Consider the following 18,046-nt stretch of genomic DNA (forward strand, 5'->3'; position numbering starts at 1 on the left):
TTTTTTTAGACTCTTGGAAATATTCCATATTCTCCGCATACTCTTGTTGAGGGTCAAGATTTTTCGGCTGTTCCAAATCTTCATCTAGTTCTGTGAGTTAGTTTCCAAAGGAGGACTTGTTCGTTTCCTTCAGGCTCTTCTAGCTGTTGTTGCTGAACTATTTCTTCCATGTCTGGTTGTATCTGAACTTCTTCCTGTGGAGTTTCTTGTACCTCATCTGCTGGCATTTCATATATTCCGAGACCGTTTTTAACAATTTCCCTATCTACGTCATCCGCATTCATAAGCTTTTGTTCTTTCGTTCCGTCTCTATTTTTTACGCGTTTCATGACGAAAGTTGAATTGTCATTTAGCTCTGACATCAAATATCTCGGAGTAAATTCATCCATGTCATTTGGATGATATGCTATTAAATCATATCCCTTAGCGAGCTTGTATTTTCCAGGTTTGAGATTATATCCGTTTTGGTGCTGAGCCATAAAGCTAAATAGGTTCGGGTCAGTATTTCCATCCTTGAACTTTCTAATAGCTTCTTTATATCTGTCACTAAAGTCAACAGTATCTGGGAAACCACACTCTTCTTTAAGCATTTTTAAGAATTCTTGGTTTCCTTGTTCTCTACTTCTTTTATGTCCTTGCTCTGTTTGTGGTTGTTGTTGTGCAGTGTTTGAACTGTTGTTGTGCAGGTTTTGAACTGTTGGTTGTGTGCAGGTTTTGAACTGTTGGTTGTTGTGGTGCTGATTTTGAACTGTTGGTTGTTGTGTTGGTTTTGGTGCATGCCTGTGTCTGTGTCCATGTGACGATGTAAATGTTTTAGGTAGTCCTGGTGCAGGTGCTTCTCTTGGAGGGTTTGGTGGTATATAAGTTCCACTAGCTAGTATATAAGTTCCACCAGCTGGTATATAAGTTCCACCAGCTGGCACATATGTTCCATCTGCAGCGTAATGTCCTACCTGACTTTTCGTTTTTAAGAAAGCATTTACTAGGTCTGTTTTGGTCTGTTGTAACTCTTTTTCTTGACTTTCACAACAGTTGCTCTAACGGCGTCATAGGCACTTTGAACTGCCTGTCTCGTTGCTGCATCTGTTATTTTCGTCATATTTTGTGCTACTTCTTTTAACTCTTTGTCGAAACCTTCAGACTTCAGTTTCTTTCCAGATGAGAAGTCGTTCACTTGTTTCACCTTACTATGAAGAGCTTCGAAGGCGTTCTTAAAGTCAGCATTTGTTAAAGCTTCATTTGAACTGTCTTCATCCGCTTGTATTTTTGTCCTTATTGACCCTATAAGCTGGGCTGCTTTAGCGTTAGCTTGGGCATCTAACCAGTCATTGTTAGCTTTTATATATTCTGCGCTTTTCATTGCCTTTTGCATGGCTGCGTCGTTATTTTTACTTTCTTGTGCTAAGTTTTCATACTGTACGGTTTGGTTTTGCAACTGTAAAAGTTTTTCTGCCTTTACATTTGCTTCAACTTCTTTTTTATACTCATCGCTATCCATATATGTCTTCAGGGCTTTTTGTTTTATTCTTCATCTTTCAGTACTTTATATTGAGTAGTATGGTTTTTCAAATTTATGACATCTTGTTCCATTTTTGCTACTTCTGCTGCTTTTTCTGACACTTTTTTCGCATATTCCTCTGTACTTAGTTCTTTCAGTTGTTCTTCTTTCTTCTTTTTCTCTACGTTTAACTCATTGAGTTTCTTTGTGTGTCTGTCATATTCTAGTTTCTTTTCGTTTTCACTTATTTGCTTCTGTATGTCTATGTTTGACTTTTTGACATCTGTTATTTGATTTTTGAGTGAACTCAAATTCATTTGACTTTGAGGGTTATAGGCTGTTCCGTCTGCAGCTCCACCATAGCCTGCCATTTTCGCTAAAAGTGCCGCTCTTAAACCTCCACTCTGTGCACCAACAACTCGGTTTAAAAGCATAGGATTGCTTGACATTTGTTGCAACATAGTGGGGTCATTCAGCATTTGTTGTTGCAACTGTTGTTGTGGTGTCAGTTTTACTATTGGATGTTTCAATGCTCCTTCCTCTTACGTATATTCTTACGTAGCTTACGTGGCATTTTAAGTGAAGTTAAAAAGCGGTTTTTGACAGATGTTTATATGACACTTTTTGTTCAGCACAAAAAACTACTCGGTCAAAGTGTTGTCAGTTTTGTAAAATAACCGTCCTATCTCATTCTATAAGGGGAAAAGGCTTCTCAAAGTATACTTCCTTGGAACGCCGTAACTTTTCCTGTAGCGACGATAGACCCTTACTTGTCCGGACAAAGTTATACTATTTTGAGTGCTCTACAAAAAAGTCAACGGCGACGACTCTCAAAAACCGTTGTGTAAAAAGTTTTACCGTTGGACAAAAAAGTATATATAGAAAACAAAAAACGTTTATAGTTCATTCAATATTTGAGATGGAACGGTTTGCCAACGGTAACTATTAAATAAAATAAAAAAATAGAGGGGGTTACCGTTGACGAAAACGGTTTATTTTAAACTTTTCTATGAGTAGTCCGAAAAAACAGTTCATTTTTGTCTAATGGAAGACCACAGTAGTAGCATGACTGACAATTCTTTACAAAAGCTCTTTAAAGGTCAAACACTTATATCTTCATACTTTACTAGTATGTCCAAAGAGGTTACACAGGTTTCAGTCCAATCAGACTCCAATCAGACACAAATTGAAGCTCAAATTCAACCAAAAGAAACTGCCGAAGTCGAACAAACTACAGAAGCTCAAGTTGTTTCAGTCCAATCAGACTCCAATCAGACACAAATTGAAGCTCAAATTCAACCAAAAGAAACTGCCGAAGTCGAACAAACTACAGAAGCTCAAGTTGTTTCAGTCCAATCAGACTCCAATCAGACACAAATTGAAGCTCAAGTTCAACTAAAAACTTACACTCCTACAGAACCAGAAGGTGTCTTCTCATTCTCAACAACAGAAGCAAGATATAGAAGACTCATTGCAGATTATCCAAACAATTTGTCCTTAACAGACAACAATGACTATGATAGATATTTCAAAAGTATAATAAAACCAGTCGAAACATTAGAAAACAAAGTTCAAAACCCGACAGTAATGGTTGACTTTTTCTTGTCGAATTTGCCTTATGTTTCAACTATGATATCTCTTCAAGCAATTGACGAATTCATTCTTTGCTGTGAACCAAACTTAAGAGAACAGCTATATGAAACACTCAAAGACTTTCGCCCTTATCCTTTAACTTACAATTGGAAAGAAGATGAAAACAAACACGGTTCTTTCTCCTGGAATCTTTCCATTGTTGCTCCAGCTGGTGTAGCTGCACATCCATTCGAAATATATCCAAAATTGCATTACGAAAACAATATGCATATTATCACAACAGCCGCTTTAGATATTCCTGAACGGATACCAGATGGAGAAGAAGTTTCAATAATATCTGTTCAAGCAAACCGAGTTGCAATGCCAGTTACAGTATGCAATTTCACTCACTCAAGCAGACAATTCTATCAAAATCTTGAGTTCGTTTTTACTGGCACAGCCAAAATGCTTCTCAAAAAACCAGAACAAACCAAAATAACCATCTTCTTATCTGGTTATTGTGAAGATGAAGACAATTCGGACGAAGAAGAAGAAGAGGAGGAAACAAGCGAAGACTCAGACGATATCCAGTTCATTTCCATCCGTAAAAAACTTTAAACAAACATTTCAGAATAAAAACCTCATTTTATACTAAACATCTTCGGGGCTAGAGGGCACGAAGTGCCTGGAAGCCCCACTACCTTTTTTTTTTTTTTCCTTTATTTCCTCGTTTGTGAATCCCAATTTTTTAACGTCGTTAGTCTTGACACTCATTTTCATACGAATTAAAAAAATAAATTATTCAAAAAATGTAAGACATGAATTTTTAAAGTTTATTTTTCATTCATGAATGATAATTATATCTGATTTCTTTTATTCTCTCGTACATACTAGATTTGAAGAATTCGGAACTTTTACCATAATCTCCTAAATGTTTTCTTATCCCTAACGTGTGCCAGTTATTATATGAAACTGAATAAACTTTATCTTTATCTTTACACCTTTCATCACTTCCAATATATTTATATCTCAGTTTTGATTTAGCATTTTCATATTCATTAACGTTTAATAATTCACAGTCTTCCTTTTTAAATAAATGTTTTATGTATTCAGGATTTAATACTCTACGTTTATATGCTCCTAACTTAGTTCTAAAGGTTTTTCTACAAAATTTAGGAATTCCATCCTCTTAATGTCATCAATGATTTCCATTTCATTATTTTCAATTTCTTCTTCTCGTTTATGAGGTCTTTGATTATGACTCCATTGATTCCATGAAATTAAATATTCTTTATCATTATATTTATACCTCATTAGCTTATTTTGGCTTTCATATTCATTTAATAATTCACAATCTTCATTTTTAAATTGAAGTTTAACCCATTCAGGATTTAAACAATGTTTAATTAATCGCGGAATATCTGACATCATCTATATATAGCTTCTTTTATAAAAGATAAAAAATAAATTATTTTAAAATTAATGTTAATTTTTTAATGATTTATATTTTAATGCATCGTCTATATATAGATGTAACAAAAAAAGGTACACAATCCTTCCACATATACTACGTACACAACACTTCCACATATAATACTATGATTTATATTTTAATGTATCGTCTATATATAGATGTAACAAAAAAAGTCACACAACCCGCACTCATATACTACTGGAATTGACAATTTTAAGGAAAATATTAAGTTGTGTATTTTGTGTTTATCTCATTGTGTGATGCATATTTTCACGATCTGACAGCAGAAATCGAATCAGCAGAGCCAGAAGAATCAGATTACGCGGGGAAAATAGGTTTTGAACGCTTAGATAGGGGTAAAATCAGACTTTATGAGGTATGTTGTATAATTATAGTTTGTGCTGTAATATGTCATGAGATCAGAATATGAAGGGAGTATATATGTGTTATTGTCACAGGTATATATGTGAGGATAGCTCAGTAGAGTCTGTAAAATAGTTTAGTAGAAGAAAAAGTTATATAAAGAACAAAAAATTAAAAATAAACATTATTAAGTGAAAACCAAAGTTTACCTATTTTATGTAAGGTTTTGTCTTTGTGGGTTGAGGTATATGACAAAAAAGATTGGATAATGCACTCTTGTCGGTCAAACTTCCGCGTTCAAGTTATCAATGCGGAAGAGTGTCTCATTCTGGGAGACATTGCCTCTGCATGTCTCCCAGAATGAGACACTGCGACCGACAGGAGTGCACAATACACTCTTGTCGGTCAAACTTCCGCGTTCAAGTTATCAATGCGGAACAGTGTCTCATTCGAGGAGCCCTCGAAAAGAACCTCACATCGACTCTCTCTTTCCGGCATCTTTACCGCATAGAAAACTGCTCGTTCGCAACTTTGTGTGCAATCTAAGAGATGATTGCGGTAAAGATGCCGGGAAGATTGACGCTGCAGCAGAGAATCACTACGGCTCTCTTTTACCGGCATCTTTACCGCATAGAAAGCTGCTCGTTCGCAACTTTGTGTGCAATCTAAGAGATGATTGCGGTAAAGATGCCGGGAAGATTGATGCTGCAGCCCCAGGCCGCACTCAGATTTCATCCCGCTACACAATTGTTCATCCAACAACTGTCATAGAGGTTGAAATTTTCGACCAGAAGTGAAACATATCATTTTTAAGACTGCGGCGCGCAAGCAAGTTTGAACCTTTCAAGGGTGATCAGTCCTTTACTCATTTCAAGACCTCTTGTTGCCTGATAAAACGATACTTCCTTCCTTGTGGGCCATTGAAAACCCCCAAACCGTCACAACTTGCTTCCTAAATTTTATTTGCGGAGTAATTATCATGCATATTTTATCGGATAATAATATCAAAGCTAAATTTCATATTATTTTTTAAAGATATGCATTTTCTGTCTAAATTTATTTTTTCTGTTTCCAATTCACGGAAATATATTCACAAGCATATACATATAGCTAATATATACCATTTTAATAATAATAAAACCAAAATGATGTATTCTTCATATAGTTATTTAAAATTCGTTAACTAGAATTGTATTCAGAACGAGGCAAAGTTAGGAGATACATAAAAAACCAATAACTTGATAAGTGATACCTTTTTTCCTGATATATCTATATGTGTTAATGTCAAACACGATTTGGAAAAATTAATTCTTTAAATCGGCTTAAGAATAAGACCAACATCAAAAGCATGGCTAATAAATTAATAAATCAATGTTTAATTACCGATTCATGCATTTTTTTCAAAATTTCAAATTTCGAATTTTTGTTTCTCCAAAATATTAATTGTTTCCACTAGATTAACAAATAAACAATAAATTGGATTAATGTAATGCCCAATCATTCATTTTAAATTTTAGATTTAAAACAATATTTTTTCTCCATATTATTATAACATGAATCGCTATGATATAAGAAATATATTTTCAATATTGAAATTGAAAAATTCTAAAATTTTTGAAATTCAATTTGAGTGTGATGATCGATAACATATATTTTTTAATTAAAATCTTGTGTCACTATCATATGAATATACTATTTCTAAATTAAAAATAGAAAAAAAGGACTATTTAATGATGAAATTGCAAATAATATCAATATATATATATTCATGCTGATATATTTTGGGAACAGATTGGCAATCACATAAATAGGATTGTGTTAGTTTGTCATGGATATAAAACAAATTTTCGAGCTAATTGAGCGAATTTAAATCACAAACACTTATATTTTCTATTACAAGGTATATTTGTAATATACAACCAGTAAATAGCTTTCTCTAACTTTTACCAGCTTAGATGATAGCAAATTAGATACGAATTTCATGACCCCTCACCAAATTCCACTAAAACATATACAAATAAAAGTACTAAGTGGGTATCATCTAACCCTAGAATTATAGCTCCTAGGACTCATCCTAGATGGTAGTTCTGGAAAAACACCTGGTTTTTCGAGTTGCAAAAGTTAAAAATTGAGGGTATTGAATGTTCAAAATGAAGAAAATTGAATAATATATTGGTTACAATATACACTTAATAAATGGATTTTGAGAAGAAAATTTGACAAAAAAATTGATTTTAATCAGTGTTTATATAAGGATAACAATATATGCTTTCGATGATACTATTCAATTTGAATATTTGTTAAAAAATTATACGATAAATGATCATTGCCATGTTATCATTATAATAAACCAAATTTTGTTTCAGATATAAAATAGCGGATGAAATGCAAAATGTCTTTTAATATTTTTGAAAGCCCATACAAACTGCTCTCAAAAATTCAAGGGGAATAGCAGAATTTTTCAAAGTGCTCTCACAATTCTTCGATGGCTGTGTCAAAAATGATTACTCAAAATACAATACGCTCTTTTAAATTTTAATCATGAGGTTTTTATACTTTTATTGATCTTTTTAATCAATATAATATTATCAATCATATTAAATCAATTACGTTAATTCCTTCTACTTTGTTTGGAATTAAATTTATCAATTATTTTAACTATATTTCCTTAATCAATTACAAGTTTCTTTTAATTTTTTGAACATTCAATACCAGTGAGTTTTAAGATCCCAGGATTGAAGATCCAGCCAACTTCATATAAAGAAGAAGTCCATCTAACTAAGAGCGTTATCAAGAAAACACATGAGATGAGTGATGAACTGTTGAGAGTGAATCAGTTAGTCAAGGGATTTAACGTTAATAGGAGTAATGCTTGGATATATCTAAGATCAAACTTTGGTGAGAAGATCACTCACAATGATTTGATTCGCATTGCAAAAATTGTTAGCTGCTATACCGGTATCAAAATTGGTCGCGATGCCAAAAGAAGGAAAGTTGTTCTATTAAACTGGTTTGATGAGAATTGGATAGCAATCAAGCCCGTGCTTTCCATGGTTACAATTTAACATCCATGAGTCCAGGACTTTAATAATGTATTGAAATTTGGTCTAATTCCTGTTTATTTAATTTTGCACACTCCTCTTTTTCTAATTTTGTTTCTTCTTGTTCTTTATAAAAAAAATGATATTATAAAAGTTACAACCCTTTTTCGTATATATAAGATTTATCCATGAGGAATTGAAATATGCGGAAAAAACCAAAATCAATAAAAAATTTGAATTATAAAAAAACAATGGTAATGCAACATTGTGTTATTAATGAACATGACCATTCTATGGAAACACGATGCTAATTAATAAAAATTAATTATTCTTATCCAATAACATTGAAAAGAGAAAAAATATTTTGCCTACGACCGGAGTTGAACCGGCGACCTTGCGCTTACAAGGCGCACGCAATAACCACTATGCTACGCAGGCTTTACATTTATTTGAAATTTTTAATACTAAAGAACTTTATTCAGATTTAAATTTTTTTCTCCATTCAACTAATAAATTAAAAAATAGAAACGTTTCATCGTCATGAATATTTAAGATTCTACCCAACTAAAAATGATAATGGAACTGGATTGCTATACTATCTTCACACGAGATTCCCCTCAGATTTAATCCTTGAACCAAGTTCTACTCAATCTGATTTTCCTCCAGAAAGTATTTTTATTCAAAACAAATACTGGAGATCAAATGATGTTGCTAGATCTAACTTTTCTTTTGGTTTCCAACGATTTCTTTTTCGAATAGATTCATTTTCTTCTGAATCATGTCGGTATCGTGAATGTTTTAAAGATCTGGATATATATGGTTCTAATAAAAATCAAAATTTAGAGCAGATCTGCTCATTTCGAGGTTCTTATGATATATTTTATCAAAAGATTTCAAATATTCAGTGCAAATCAGATAAATTTTACGATAAAATAACTTTAATTAGCCCATCTATTAATAGCAATAATGAAAATAAATTTACATTTTATTCTTTCGAAATATTTGGCGATTTATATGATATAAATGCATCGAGAATCATTTGCTCGCAAAAGAATTGTATATATACATATGATTTCGATATTTTGATTTATTTTTGTATTGTAAATCCAAAATAAAGTTTAAATTTCTTTATGTTTTTATCATCATTCTATATGAATTCATTATTAATCATTCTATATGCATGATTCGTTTCATTTCTGAAAACAATTCATAATTAATGAATTAATGTGTCCATCATATTTTAAAAATCTGGAAAACGTCCCTGTGAAATAAAAATCATATAATCCTCAAATATTATTCCAAGAATTCGAGCTTACCAGCCAGATACAGACTGCAATAGAGAAAGTTGGAGATTGGACACAATCTATATGATCATATAGAGGTCTTTATGATATATATTTCACCGAAAGATTTCATATCTTCAGTGCAAATCAATTCAGAATCAGTCCATCAATTAATAGCGATAATAGAAAATATGAAAAACATAAGTGATTTTTTAAACAAATTTAGGATCATATTTGAATAGTAATAAAATAAAAATGTTTAGTAATATGAGCCAACAAGAAATATATCAATAAAAACAGATAGAACAAAGTATATTTTGGAGTAAGTCAAAAATCTCAGAGATATGATATTACCTATAATCAAAAGCATTGAAAAAACAAAGGATATGTGATTCTGAGTTTTCATTTGTTTCAATGAAAGAAGAAATAGAAAAGGAAAAGAAACAAACATAAAGTAAGCCAGATTCTCTATATTTCTCTTAAACAGATCACTCTTGAAATGATAAATTAATGGGAAGATAGAAACAAGAAAAACAAAAATTCTACAAAGCAAAGGATTCTTCATCAATAAATTTTTCATACAAACTTTGTTGGTATTGATAATGTCAAATGGGAATGAAATATAAAGTAAAAGGAGTGATAAAATAACAAAAAAGAAAGATATCACATTGTACTTCTTCCATATTCCATAGAACCTCTCTTTTCTGACATTTTTCCCAACGAAAATGTCGATTTTTTCAACATTATTTTTGTATTGTATTTCAAAATGGTTCCTTCCATTTTGCAGAGTCAAATTCAAATGATATAGATTAATACCCTCTTCGATTTCATTAACAAACTCCATTTCAGTCATAGAATTAATCATAACTTTGTCTTTTTCTCCAAAAATTACGACTCTCAAATCAATTTCTTTTTCAAGTAAAGAAGATTGTGATTCTGGTGCTGGATTCGTAACTATTATCCTTTTAGGATTATTTACATTCATTTCATGATAAATTAATTGATTTTTGTCTAAAGAAATTAATCCAAATTTCTCCTTTTTCTTGAAATCACTCAGGACAACTTCCAAACTATCATTATGGTGTATAAATAAACCATTTTTAGGATGAACATGTCCTACAAGAATTAGATCAATTTTATTATTTTCAATTATTTCTTTGTAATTTCGATTTGAAGAAGATTTCGGCTTTAAAGAGAATGAATCTGCTGGAAAATGTGTTACTAATACTCTATATTTTTCATTTTCTGTGTCTTCGAGAATTTTTTCTAATTTATTGAGTAATTCTGGTTTTGGAAAGACTAAAAAGTTGTATATCATTTTATCTGATGGGAATGGAATTGGATTAAATAAAATGAACAGAATGTCATTGATTTTTATTGTTGATAATTCAAAATTTTCTAAATTTCGTGGTAATGATGAGTAATAGAAGCTGTAATCAAGGAAACAATGATCTTTAGAAAAGTATGAATTCACTGCTGCTTCATCATGATTCCCTGGGATATCAATAATGTTTTCAAATGATTCTTTTGCTTCTTCGATGCATTTTCTGTATAAATGATGGTCTGGTTTATACTGTTGATGGAATTTTATTATATTATTCTTTGTACCCCAGTTGTCAACTAAATCGCCTGAAATAATCAAATTTTTAATTTTATATTTCTGTAATATTTGCAAAAGATTTCTGAAACTGGAAGCATTTTTATCTTTGATGGAATTTATGTGTATATCTGTTACATGAGGAAAAAGCTGAGGTAAACCTGAAGATTTTTGTTGCAAAATATGCTTTTGATAAGGATTAAGGATAACTGTTTGATAATTCTTTGAAAGTAGTAGTTTTGTGAGTATGAAGAATATCAATAAATAGAAGATACCTTCTATTGAAATCAATAACAATTTTGTGTCAGTTGATACATCAATTCAACCAAAATATAATTCAATTATATTGTATTGAACATGTTTAATCAAGGCAAAGTCATTTTCAAAGAATTTATCTAGATTTTCAAAAAATGATGATAAAAATCTGAAAAAACACATCATTATGAAATCTTTTAAGAATAGAAAATAAAGGATGAAGAGTTCTCTTGTTGAATTTAGATCATTGAATTGAGGAACTTCAATTTTGTTGAGATCTGCGCCTTTTATGAAAGTATATAACTTCACATTGAGAATTAACCAAAATCGTTATCATAAAGTTGAACATTTTTGTCATTTTTATGAACGATGGAATTAATGATCAACTAGATCGATCGATCATAGAATTCTTCAAAATCAAAAGAAATAAAAACTCTAGTCTGGATTCAAACTCTTCATTATCAGATGATATCTTCAACATAATACGATTCTCGCTCCAATCAAATTCCCCTAAAGAGTTTCTCTTAAAGTATGGGATTATTATATTCAGTAATGTCATTGCGCTTTGTACAAAAAGAATCGTTGATGTCCTTATTTGTTCAAAAACATCTTTCAATAAGAAACTTAAAACAGAAAAATGGAATTTAATTTCAACAGTACCACAAAATGTTCGAAATAAAATCGAGAATTTAACATCTTCACGTGATATCAAATCTTGGCAAATTAGATCATATCCAGAATCACAAATATTAGCCAGATTTATTAATGATAACTCCCAAAAGTTAGTTCATATCATTGAACCAATACAAAAACAACTTAATCAGTTAATTGATCCAATGCCGATGCTATCTTTTTCAAATCTATCTCTGCAAAAAGATGTATATTCATGGACATATGAAGAGATTGATTAACTCATCTCCATTCATCTTTTTTATTTTATTTTGTTAATTCTTTTACATTGTTTGTTATGAATTATTGAACAAAATGAGAAAAATGAGCTGTTTAGTAAATGATTAATGAAAAATGAACATCAGTTGTACTTATATTTAAAATATGATATTTCTCTAAGTTTGTTTCTTTTGCAAATGTTAGTCAATCATATTTAAGCTCTAAAATAGTCGAGGTGATCTTCTTGAATGAATTTTTATTACTATTGAATGAGGAATCATACTTCATCAAAATTTAAATGGAGACTCAAATTGCTTGCGTATGTATTTAATTTACTTATTGAATGATATTATATCCATATGATATTTTTACCAAAATTTAGTGGTGATTAAAAAATTATTATTTTATTTTTCAGAAATAACAACAAATAAAGGATATTCCTTATCATTTTCATAATAGTGCCCGAAATCCAGGTAAGAAACCTTTGAGAATCCGTTTCTCACAAAAGCCTGAGAGAATTCTTCAACTTTAAAACCATGGTGAGCAACAAATACATCTGGTTTGTGAAAACTTCCATCTTCTGGATATAAATCGCAGACAAAGCACATTCCACCTTCCTTTAAATTTGAGGCTAAAGATTTAATTGTTGAATCGATATCTTTTATATGATGGAAAGCCATCGAGGAAACAATTATATCAAAAGGCTCAAATTTCAGTCCAATGATATCTGATTGGTATATTAGATAGTTTTTATTTGAAATTCCAGATACTGCTTTTCTACATAAATCAATTTTTTCTGGTGATGGATCCATCAATGTGACATGGTTAACTTCGTTCATCAAATTTATTCCATTTCATCCTGTTCCACAGCAATAATCTAAAACCCCGACATTCTTATTAAGCTTATAAAGTGCTCTGACCAAATTCATAAATCTGCTTATAAAATCATCTTTTCCATTTAACCTATAGTTTTTGCCACCAGGAAGCAATTCTTCTTGATTCATATAAAAAATGTCAATGTAAACTTTGATTTGACATTTTTCTATTTTCTGATTAATCTTTTTATCCTCAATTGATGATCAATAAGAACGAATCATTTTATATTGAAGGTAATACTGATATAAGCTGCCGTTGTTCTAATAATAGCACCACTCCAAATAGTCTCTGAATATTTGTTAATCATAAGAAATCAAAAATTCAAATCTCAACTTTTTTTACTCTTCGGTTTGTAATGTCAGATTTAAAGGTTAAAATTAAATTTGTATGTCAAGCGTTCAGAAGTAGGAACTTTACACAATAATATATGGAAATAGATATTAGATTTTATAGATTTTGGAAGAAAATAAGAACGTTCAATAAAATTTGTAAATAATTTGTCGAGCTTTCAGGATTAATTTTTTAAAAATGTGAGCTATATAGAAATCATAATCAAATGGAGTTGCGATTTAAAATACATAGGTTAAATATCTGAATTACGATAGAGACCCTTGATTTTGGGAAAAACAACTGTATTTTTTAATTAGCTGCCATTGAGAAATTACGCCTAATCTTGTTTTCGTTATGACAGGAGTTTTCTTAAATTTTATAAGAAATATTCAAATTATTGGACGTTTAAATCATTTGAATGTACATTTGGAATTCGGGCATTTCGTAAGTCTTTCGAATTGAGAGAGAAATTGAATTCTATGGCATCTCTCAAAACTTTCTTTCCCTCTTTATTTCATGGTGGTTAAAAAATACGGGAAATGATAAATATGGCGGGATTGCTGGAGAGGATATCAACTGGTCAACGCATTCTTATTTTCGAAAATACACAGGAAAGGGCATTACAATAGCTGTTATGGCAGATAGCGCTATGATTAATCATACATCATATGCAAAACATGCTATTAAAGAACAATTCATCAATATTTTTACAGATCAACATATAAATATGACAAATAGAAATAATACAATTGCAACATCTTCACTTGGACTTGCTGCTGGGCGAAGAAACTCTTTATATGATGGAGTTGCTACGAATGCCAATATTGCTTCTTATTATTTCATGGAATATGGAAAAATGGTCGAGCATTTGCAATCAGTAATTTGTTACGAGAGTAAAAAATGGAATATTTCCATCCTTCAATACTCATATCTTGAATATACGAAAAATGTTTGGCCAAAAGATTATGAAATTTACATCGAACCTGAAAGATTGCCAAGAAAAATTGCCGATGAATGCTTGTACAACCCAGATGAAGGTAATTAGCCACATCCAATTGTTGTTCCTACTGGTTATAGAACTGCACTTGACCCATTGTCAACTCCACCTGCAAGTTGGCCATTAATATTCGTTATTACAGGTGTTACCAATAGAGGACTACCACTCTATGCTGCCGGAGAAGGTGCTGGTGTGTTTATGGCTGCTCCATGTGGCGATAATGCTCCAATTGCGGCTGCAGGAACTTCGAAAAAAGGTGTAAATGTTAACTTCACTACTGCAAATGCAAGTGCTGCAATTTTTGCTGGAGGATTAGCTGTATTAATGGAAGCTAATCCAAAACTGAAGCTCTCAGACTTATTCTATGTTACAGCATTTACAGCTGATAAAGTTTATCCTGGAGCAATTAATTGGGAACAAAATGGTGTTGGATTGAATTTTAATCGAAGATTCGGTTTTGGAAGATTGAACTTAGGAAGAGCTGTTGATATTGCATTGAACTGGTCTTCAACAGGAAATTTTTATTTGCATGAAGTACATAAAGTAATAAATAAAGCTTTGCCTGACACTGAATATAATGTAACATTTGATTTCAATGTTAGTGATGCAAAAAGTATTCTAACTGTTGGCCTATTTTTTCATTCAAGAAAATTCGCTTTTGGATCATTAAATCCGCATATTATTAGTCCATCAGGAACAAGATGCGAAATGAAACTTCTAACAGACTCAGATAAAACTACAAAGATAAGAAGTGTTGATTTAAATTCCTATAAGTTTTTGGGTGAAAATCCAAATGGAATTTGGACTGTATCATTTAGAATTGCTGATTACGCAGATCACGGAACTATTGAAGATATTGGACTTAGATTTTATTACACAAAAATTGCTCCAAATTACTCTAAAATCAATAATAGAATTTGCAGTTCTCCGTATAGAATTAACCAATCAAAAGTAACTTTTTTATCTCCGAATATTACTTTAGAGGCAGCAAAATCTGCAACTGTTCCTCTTCAAATAGATAAATGTGTCAGGAATTCATATAAAAGTATTTGGTTATCAACTCCTGATGGGGAATTGAATTTGCTTTTCCTGATTTTTCACGAATCTTTATCCGTTTGCCCTGAAACTGATAATTTAACAATTATAGATGGCATATCGGAAATCAGTTCGTATCAATACGCGAATTGTACAAATATTAAAGCAATTACATTCCCGAATACATTAAAGCAAATAGGTATTGGAGCATTTATGAACTGTTCTAACTTATTAAGCCTTGAATTTCCTTCAATTTTATCCAAAATCAACGAAAAATCATTTTCAGAATGCGTTAACTTACAAACCATAACATTTCATTCCGACAATACAGTTATCTATTCACGAGCATTCCAAAATTGTATCAATCTTAAAGAAATTCAACTTCCAAATTCGTTGGTTAATATAGATTCTTATGTTTTTTATAACTGTACAAATATTGGAACCATAACACTTCCTGATACAGTATCAACTATTGGCGATTATTCTTTTTATAATTGTCAAAAATTAAATTTTATTTCTTTCCCATCTGAACTTATTTTTATTGGAGAACATGCATTTGATTCATGTTATAATATTAAAACTTTTGTATTTCCTCCCATTTTTATGGGAATTTCTAATTCTGCATTTATTTCCTGTATCGGACTTGAAAAAGTAGAATTTTTATGTGACAACTGTGTTATTAACCAAAATGCATTTGAATATTGTTACAATCTTTCGGAAATCAAACTTCCAAATCAATTATATGAAATTTCTGAAAATATGTTTGCATTTTGTCACTCATTGAAGTCAATTACTCTTCCAAATGAAATAAAGGAAATCAAAAAATCAGCATTTTACTTTTGTTACAAATTAGAAGAAATTAATTTTCCAAAACATTTAAATAAAATTGGTCAAGAAGCATTTCGAAACTGTTTCGCATTGATTAACATAATAATTCCAGAAAATGCTAAAGAAATTGAAGAAAAAGCATTTCAAAACTGCAAAAATATTTAAAAAGTTTCAATTTTGAGTACTGAAAAAACTTTTGTTTTAGGAAGGTTTTGTTGCAATTCTTTATCATCATTAGAAGAAATTATTCTTCCAAATAATCTAAAAACAATTCCTGAATATTGTTTTGCACAATGTATAAAATTACGAAGAATAAATTTGCCAAACACAATTTCACAAATTTGTGAGAGTTCATTTTCAGAATGTACAAGTCTAGAACGAATAGATATACCAGAATCAGTAACTATTATTCCAGAATATTGTTTCCGTGATTGTTCAAAACTAACAGAAGTTAATTTTACTTCAAATATATTATTAAAAATCGAAAAATCTTCTTTCCAAAATTGTATTGAATTGAAGACAATTTCATTTCCAAGTTCATTGACAGCTATTAGTGAAAACTCTTTTTATAATTGTCAAAGCTTATCCGACATTATTTTACCTCAAAATCTTGAAGAGATGAAAGAAAAATGTTTTTATGGATGTCAATAAAGGTCGTCTCACGAAAATACGTTATTTTCCCGATGCCTTGGAAGCAGCTTTGCAGGTTACCCGTAAGGTAACCAGTAGAAGTTTCTGAGCAAGGATGAAGAAGATTAAAGAGCCTTTTTATTGCAAACGCTATATTTGTAAGTGTCTTTGTAGAACTTCTCATAAATTCAAAGATTTCCAAAAACGAATTTTTCGATTTTGATATAATAAATGATATTTAAAACAAATTATAGATGTGTTTGCAATTAAAAAAATCCGAGTTAACTACAATATCTTCAATTTTTGTCGTTCACTTTTTCATGTCATACTGATAGCAAGAATACTCACCCAATTTGGTTACACTTCATGATAGTTTGAAGTAAAAAAATGCCACAGTTTTTTTTATTTGATATCGTTATCTAAATTTTGTACAGAAATGAAATAAATTATAATATGAAACGTGTGTTATTATGCTTGTTGGGAAACAATCCAATACTTATGTCTGAATGAAATGATTATTTCTACGAGATTTTTCATATTCAGCTAATAATGCTATCAAAATCAAATAACAATAAAAAGTTATTTTGTACATAATGTAACTTAATCTTTAATACTATATAGAACTTCGAAATACGACTAAAAGGTGCGAGTTACGCGATTAAATACCTTTTTTTCGATCGAAACTTGAAAGTGAGGATAACTCAATGGGTAGGGGTATGGGTTCGACTTTTTCTATTGGGCAACTATTTTTTTCTTTTCATTGTTTCAGCATTTTTTTATGCGATTATGCATAATTATTTGATTTCCTATATATTCAATAATAAATTTGTTCCGAACTCTTAACAAATAAATAAATTTTTAGAATATTTAAATTTATAGCTCCCTACATTAATATAAAGTGTTCGAATAGTTCATATATAGTTTCTTTAAAATAATTTGTTTCATTTTAAATTGGTTTGGCACAATGCTTGACATAACATGCACAAAGCTATGCCATTTTAAAATATGTATATCAATCAAGCCGATTAAGTCCATCCTAAACGAAAATCATCGATACTCATGAATTTATGATAGTCGTTCTTGATATAATTGCGCGTTTTAAAAAATGCTTACTTTTGAACACAGAACTTATCTATCCATATTTATCAATGAAAGTTTATAAGATGCATTAATGACAAAACCTTACTTTATCAATTATAATCTTATCGTAAATTTCAAACTACAATACTGTGGGGCAAATATTAAATAACCACTATGTTGCGGATTTTATGTAAGTCTGCAAACTGTAAAATGTAATTAAACACAAATAAAAAAAAAATGTAAATTTTAATCGAGAAATTTAGCAATCTTGAAAGCCTTGATCGGCATCTTTTACAAGA

The 18,046-nt window shown here is 30.7% G+C and overlaps 5 protein-coding genes, 1 non-coding gene and 1 pseudogene across 7 annotated transcripts, besides 1 other annotated feature; 4 read left to right on the forward strand and 3 right to left on the reverse strand.

Moving 5' to 3' along the window:
- Window positions 1-3,795: part of a mobile genetic element that runs on past the window's edge.
- On the reverse strand, window positions 81-1,435 carry TVAGG3_0798300 (annotated as a pseudogene). Its single transcript has one exon. A coding segment is annotated over exon 1 (1,355 nt).
- TVAGG3_0798310 (attachment subunit-related family) lies at window positions 2,543-3,688 on the forward strand (the record flags this gene model as incomplete). The annotated part of the gene is made up of 1 exon (XM_001303401.1): window positions 2,543-3,688. The coding sequence occupies one exon, from the start codon at window positions 2,543-2,545 to the stop codon at window positions 3,686-3,688; it is 1,146 nt and encodes a 381-aa protein (XP_001303402.1).
- Window positions 3,796-5,020: 1,225 nt separating the features above from the next.
- Window positions 5,021-5,812, forward strand: TVAGG3_0798320 (uncharacterized protein; the record flags this gene model as incomplete). The annotated part of the gene is made up of 1 exon (XM_051247220.1): window positions 5,216-5,704. One exon carries the CDS (start codon window positions 5,216-5,218, stop codon window positions 5,702-5,704), a length of 489 nt encoding a protein of 162 aa, XP_051082695.1.
- A 2,501-nt stretch (window positions 5,813-8,313) lies between these two features.
- TVAGG3_0798330 lies at window positions 8,314-8,386 on the reverse strand. The gene has a single exon. It is a non-coding gene; the product is annotated as a tRNA-Thr (tRNA).
- Window positions 8,387-11,334: 2,948 nt separating this feature from the next.
- On the reverse strand, window positions 11,335-12,966 carry TVAGG3_0798340 (hexaprenyldihydroxybenzoate methyltransferase protein; the record flags this gene model as incomplete). The annotated part of the gene is made up of 1 exon (XM_001303400.1): window positions 12,376-12,810. The coding sequence occupies one exon, from the start codon at window positions 12,808-12,810 to the stop codon at window positions 12,376-12,378; it is 435 nt and encodes a 144-aa protein (XP_001303401.1).
- An 845-nt stretch (window positions 12,967-13,811) lies between these two features.
- TVAGG3_0798360 (serine-type endopeptidase protein) lies at window positions 13,812-14,222 on the forward strand (the record flags this gene model as incomplete). Its single annotated transcript, XM_001303399.1, has 1 exon — window positions 13,812-14,222. The coding sequence occupies one exon, from the start codon at window positions 13,812-13,814 to the stop codon at window positions 14,220-14,222; it is 411 nt and encodes a 136-aa protein (XP_001303400.1).
- A 150-nt stretch (window positions 14,223-14,372) lies between these two features.
- TVAGG3_0798350 (islet amyloid polypeptide processing) lies at window positions 14,373-16,202 on the forward strand (the record flags this gene model as incomplete). The annotated part of the gene is made up of 1 exon (XM_001303398.1): window positions 14,373-16,202. The coding sequence occupies one exon, from the start codon at window positions 14,373-14,375 to the stop codon at window positions 16,200-16,202; it is 1,830 nt and encodes a 609-aa protein (XP_001303399.1).
- Window positions 16,203-18,046: the final 1,844 nt, after the last annotated feature.

The sequence above is a fragment of the Trichomonas vaginalis genome, chromosome VI (assembly GCF_026262505.1).
Source record: "Trichomonas vaginalis G3 chromosome VI, whole genome shotgun sequence".
NCBI classification, from domain to species: domain Eukaryota; phylum Parabasalia; order Trichomonadida; family Trichomonadidae; genus Trichomonas; species Trichomonas vaginalis.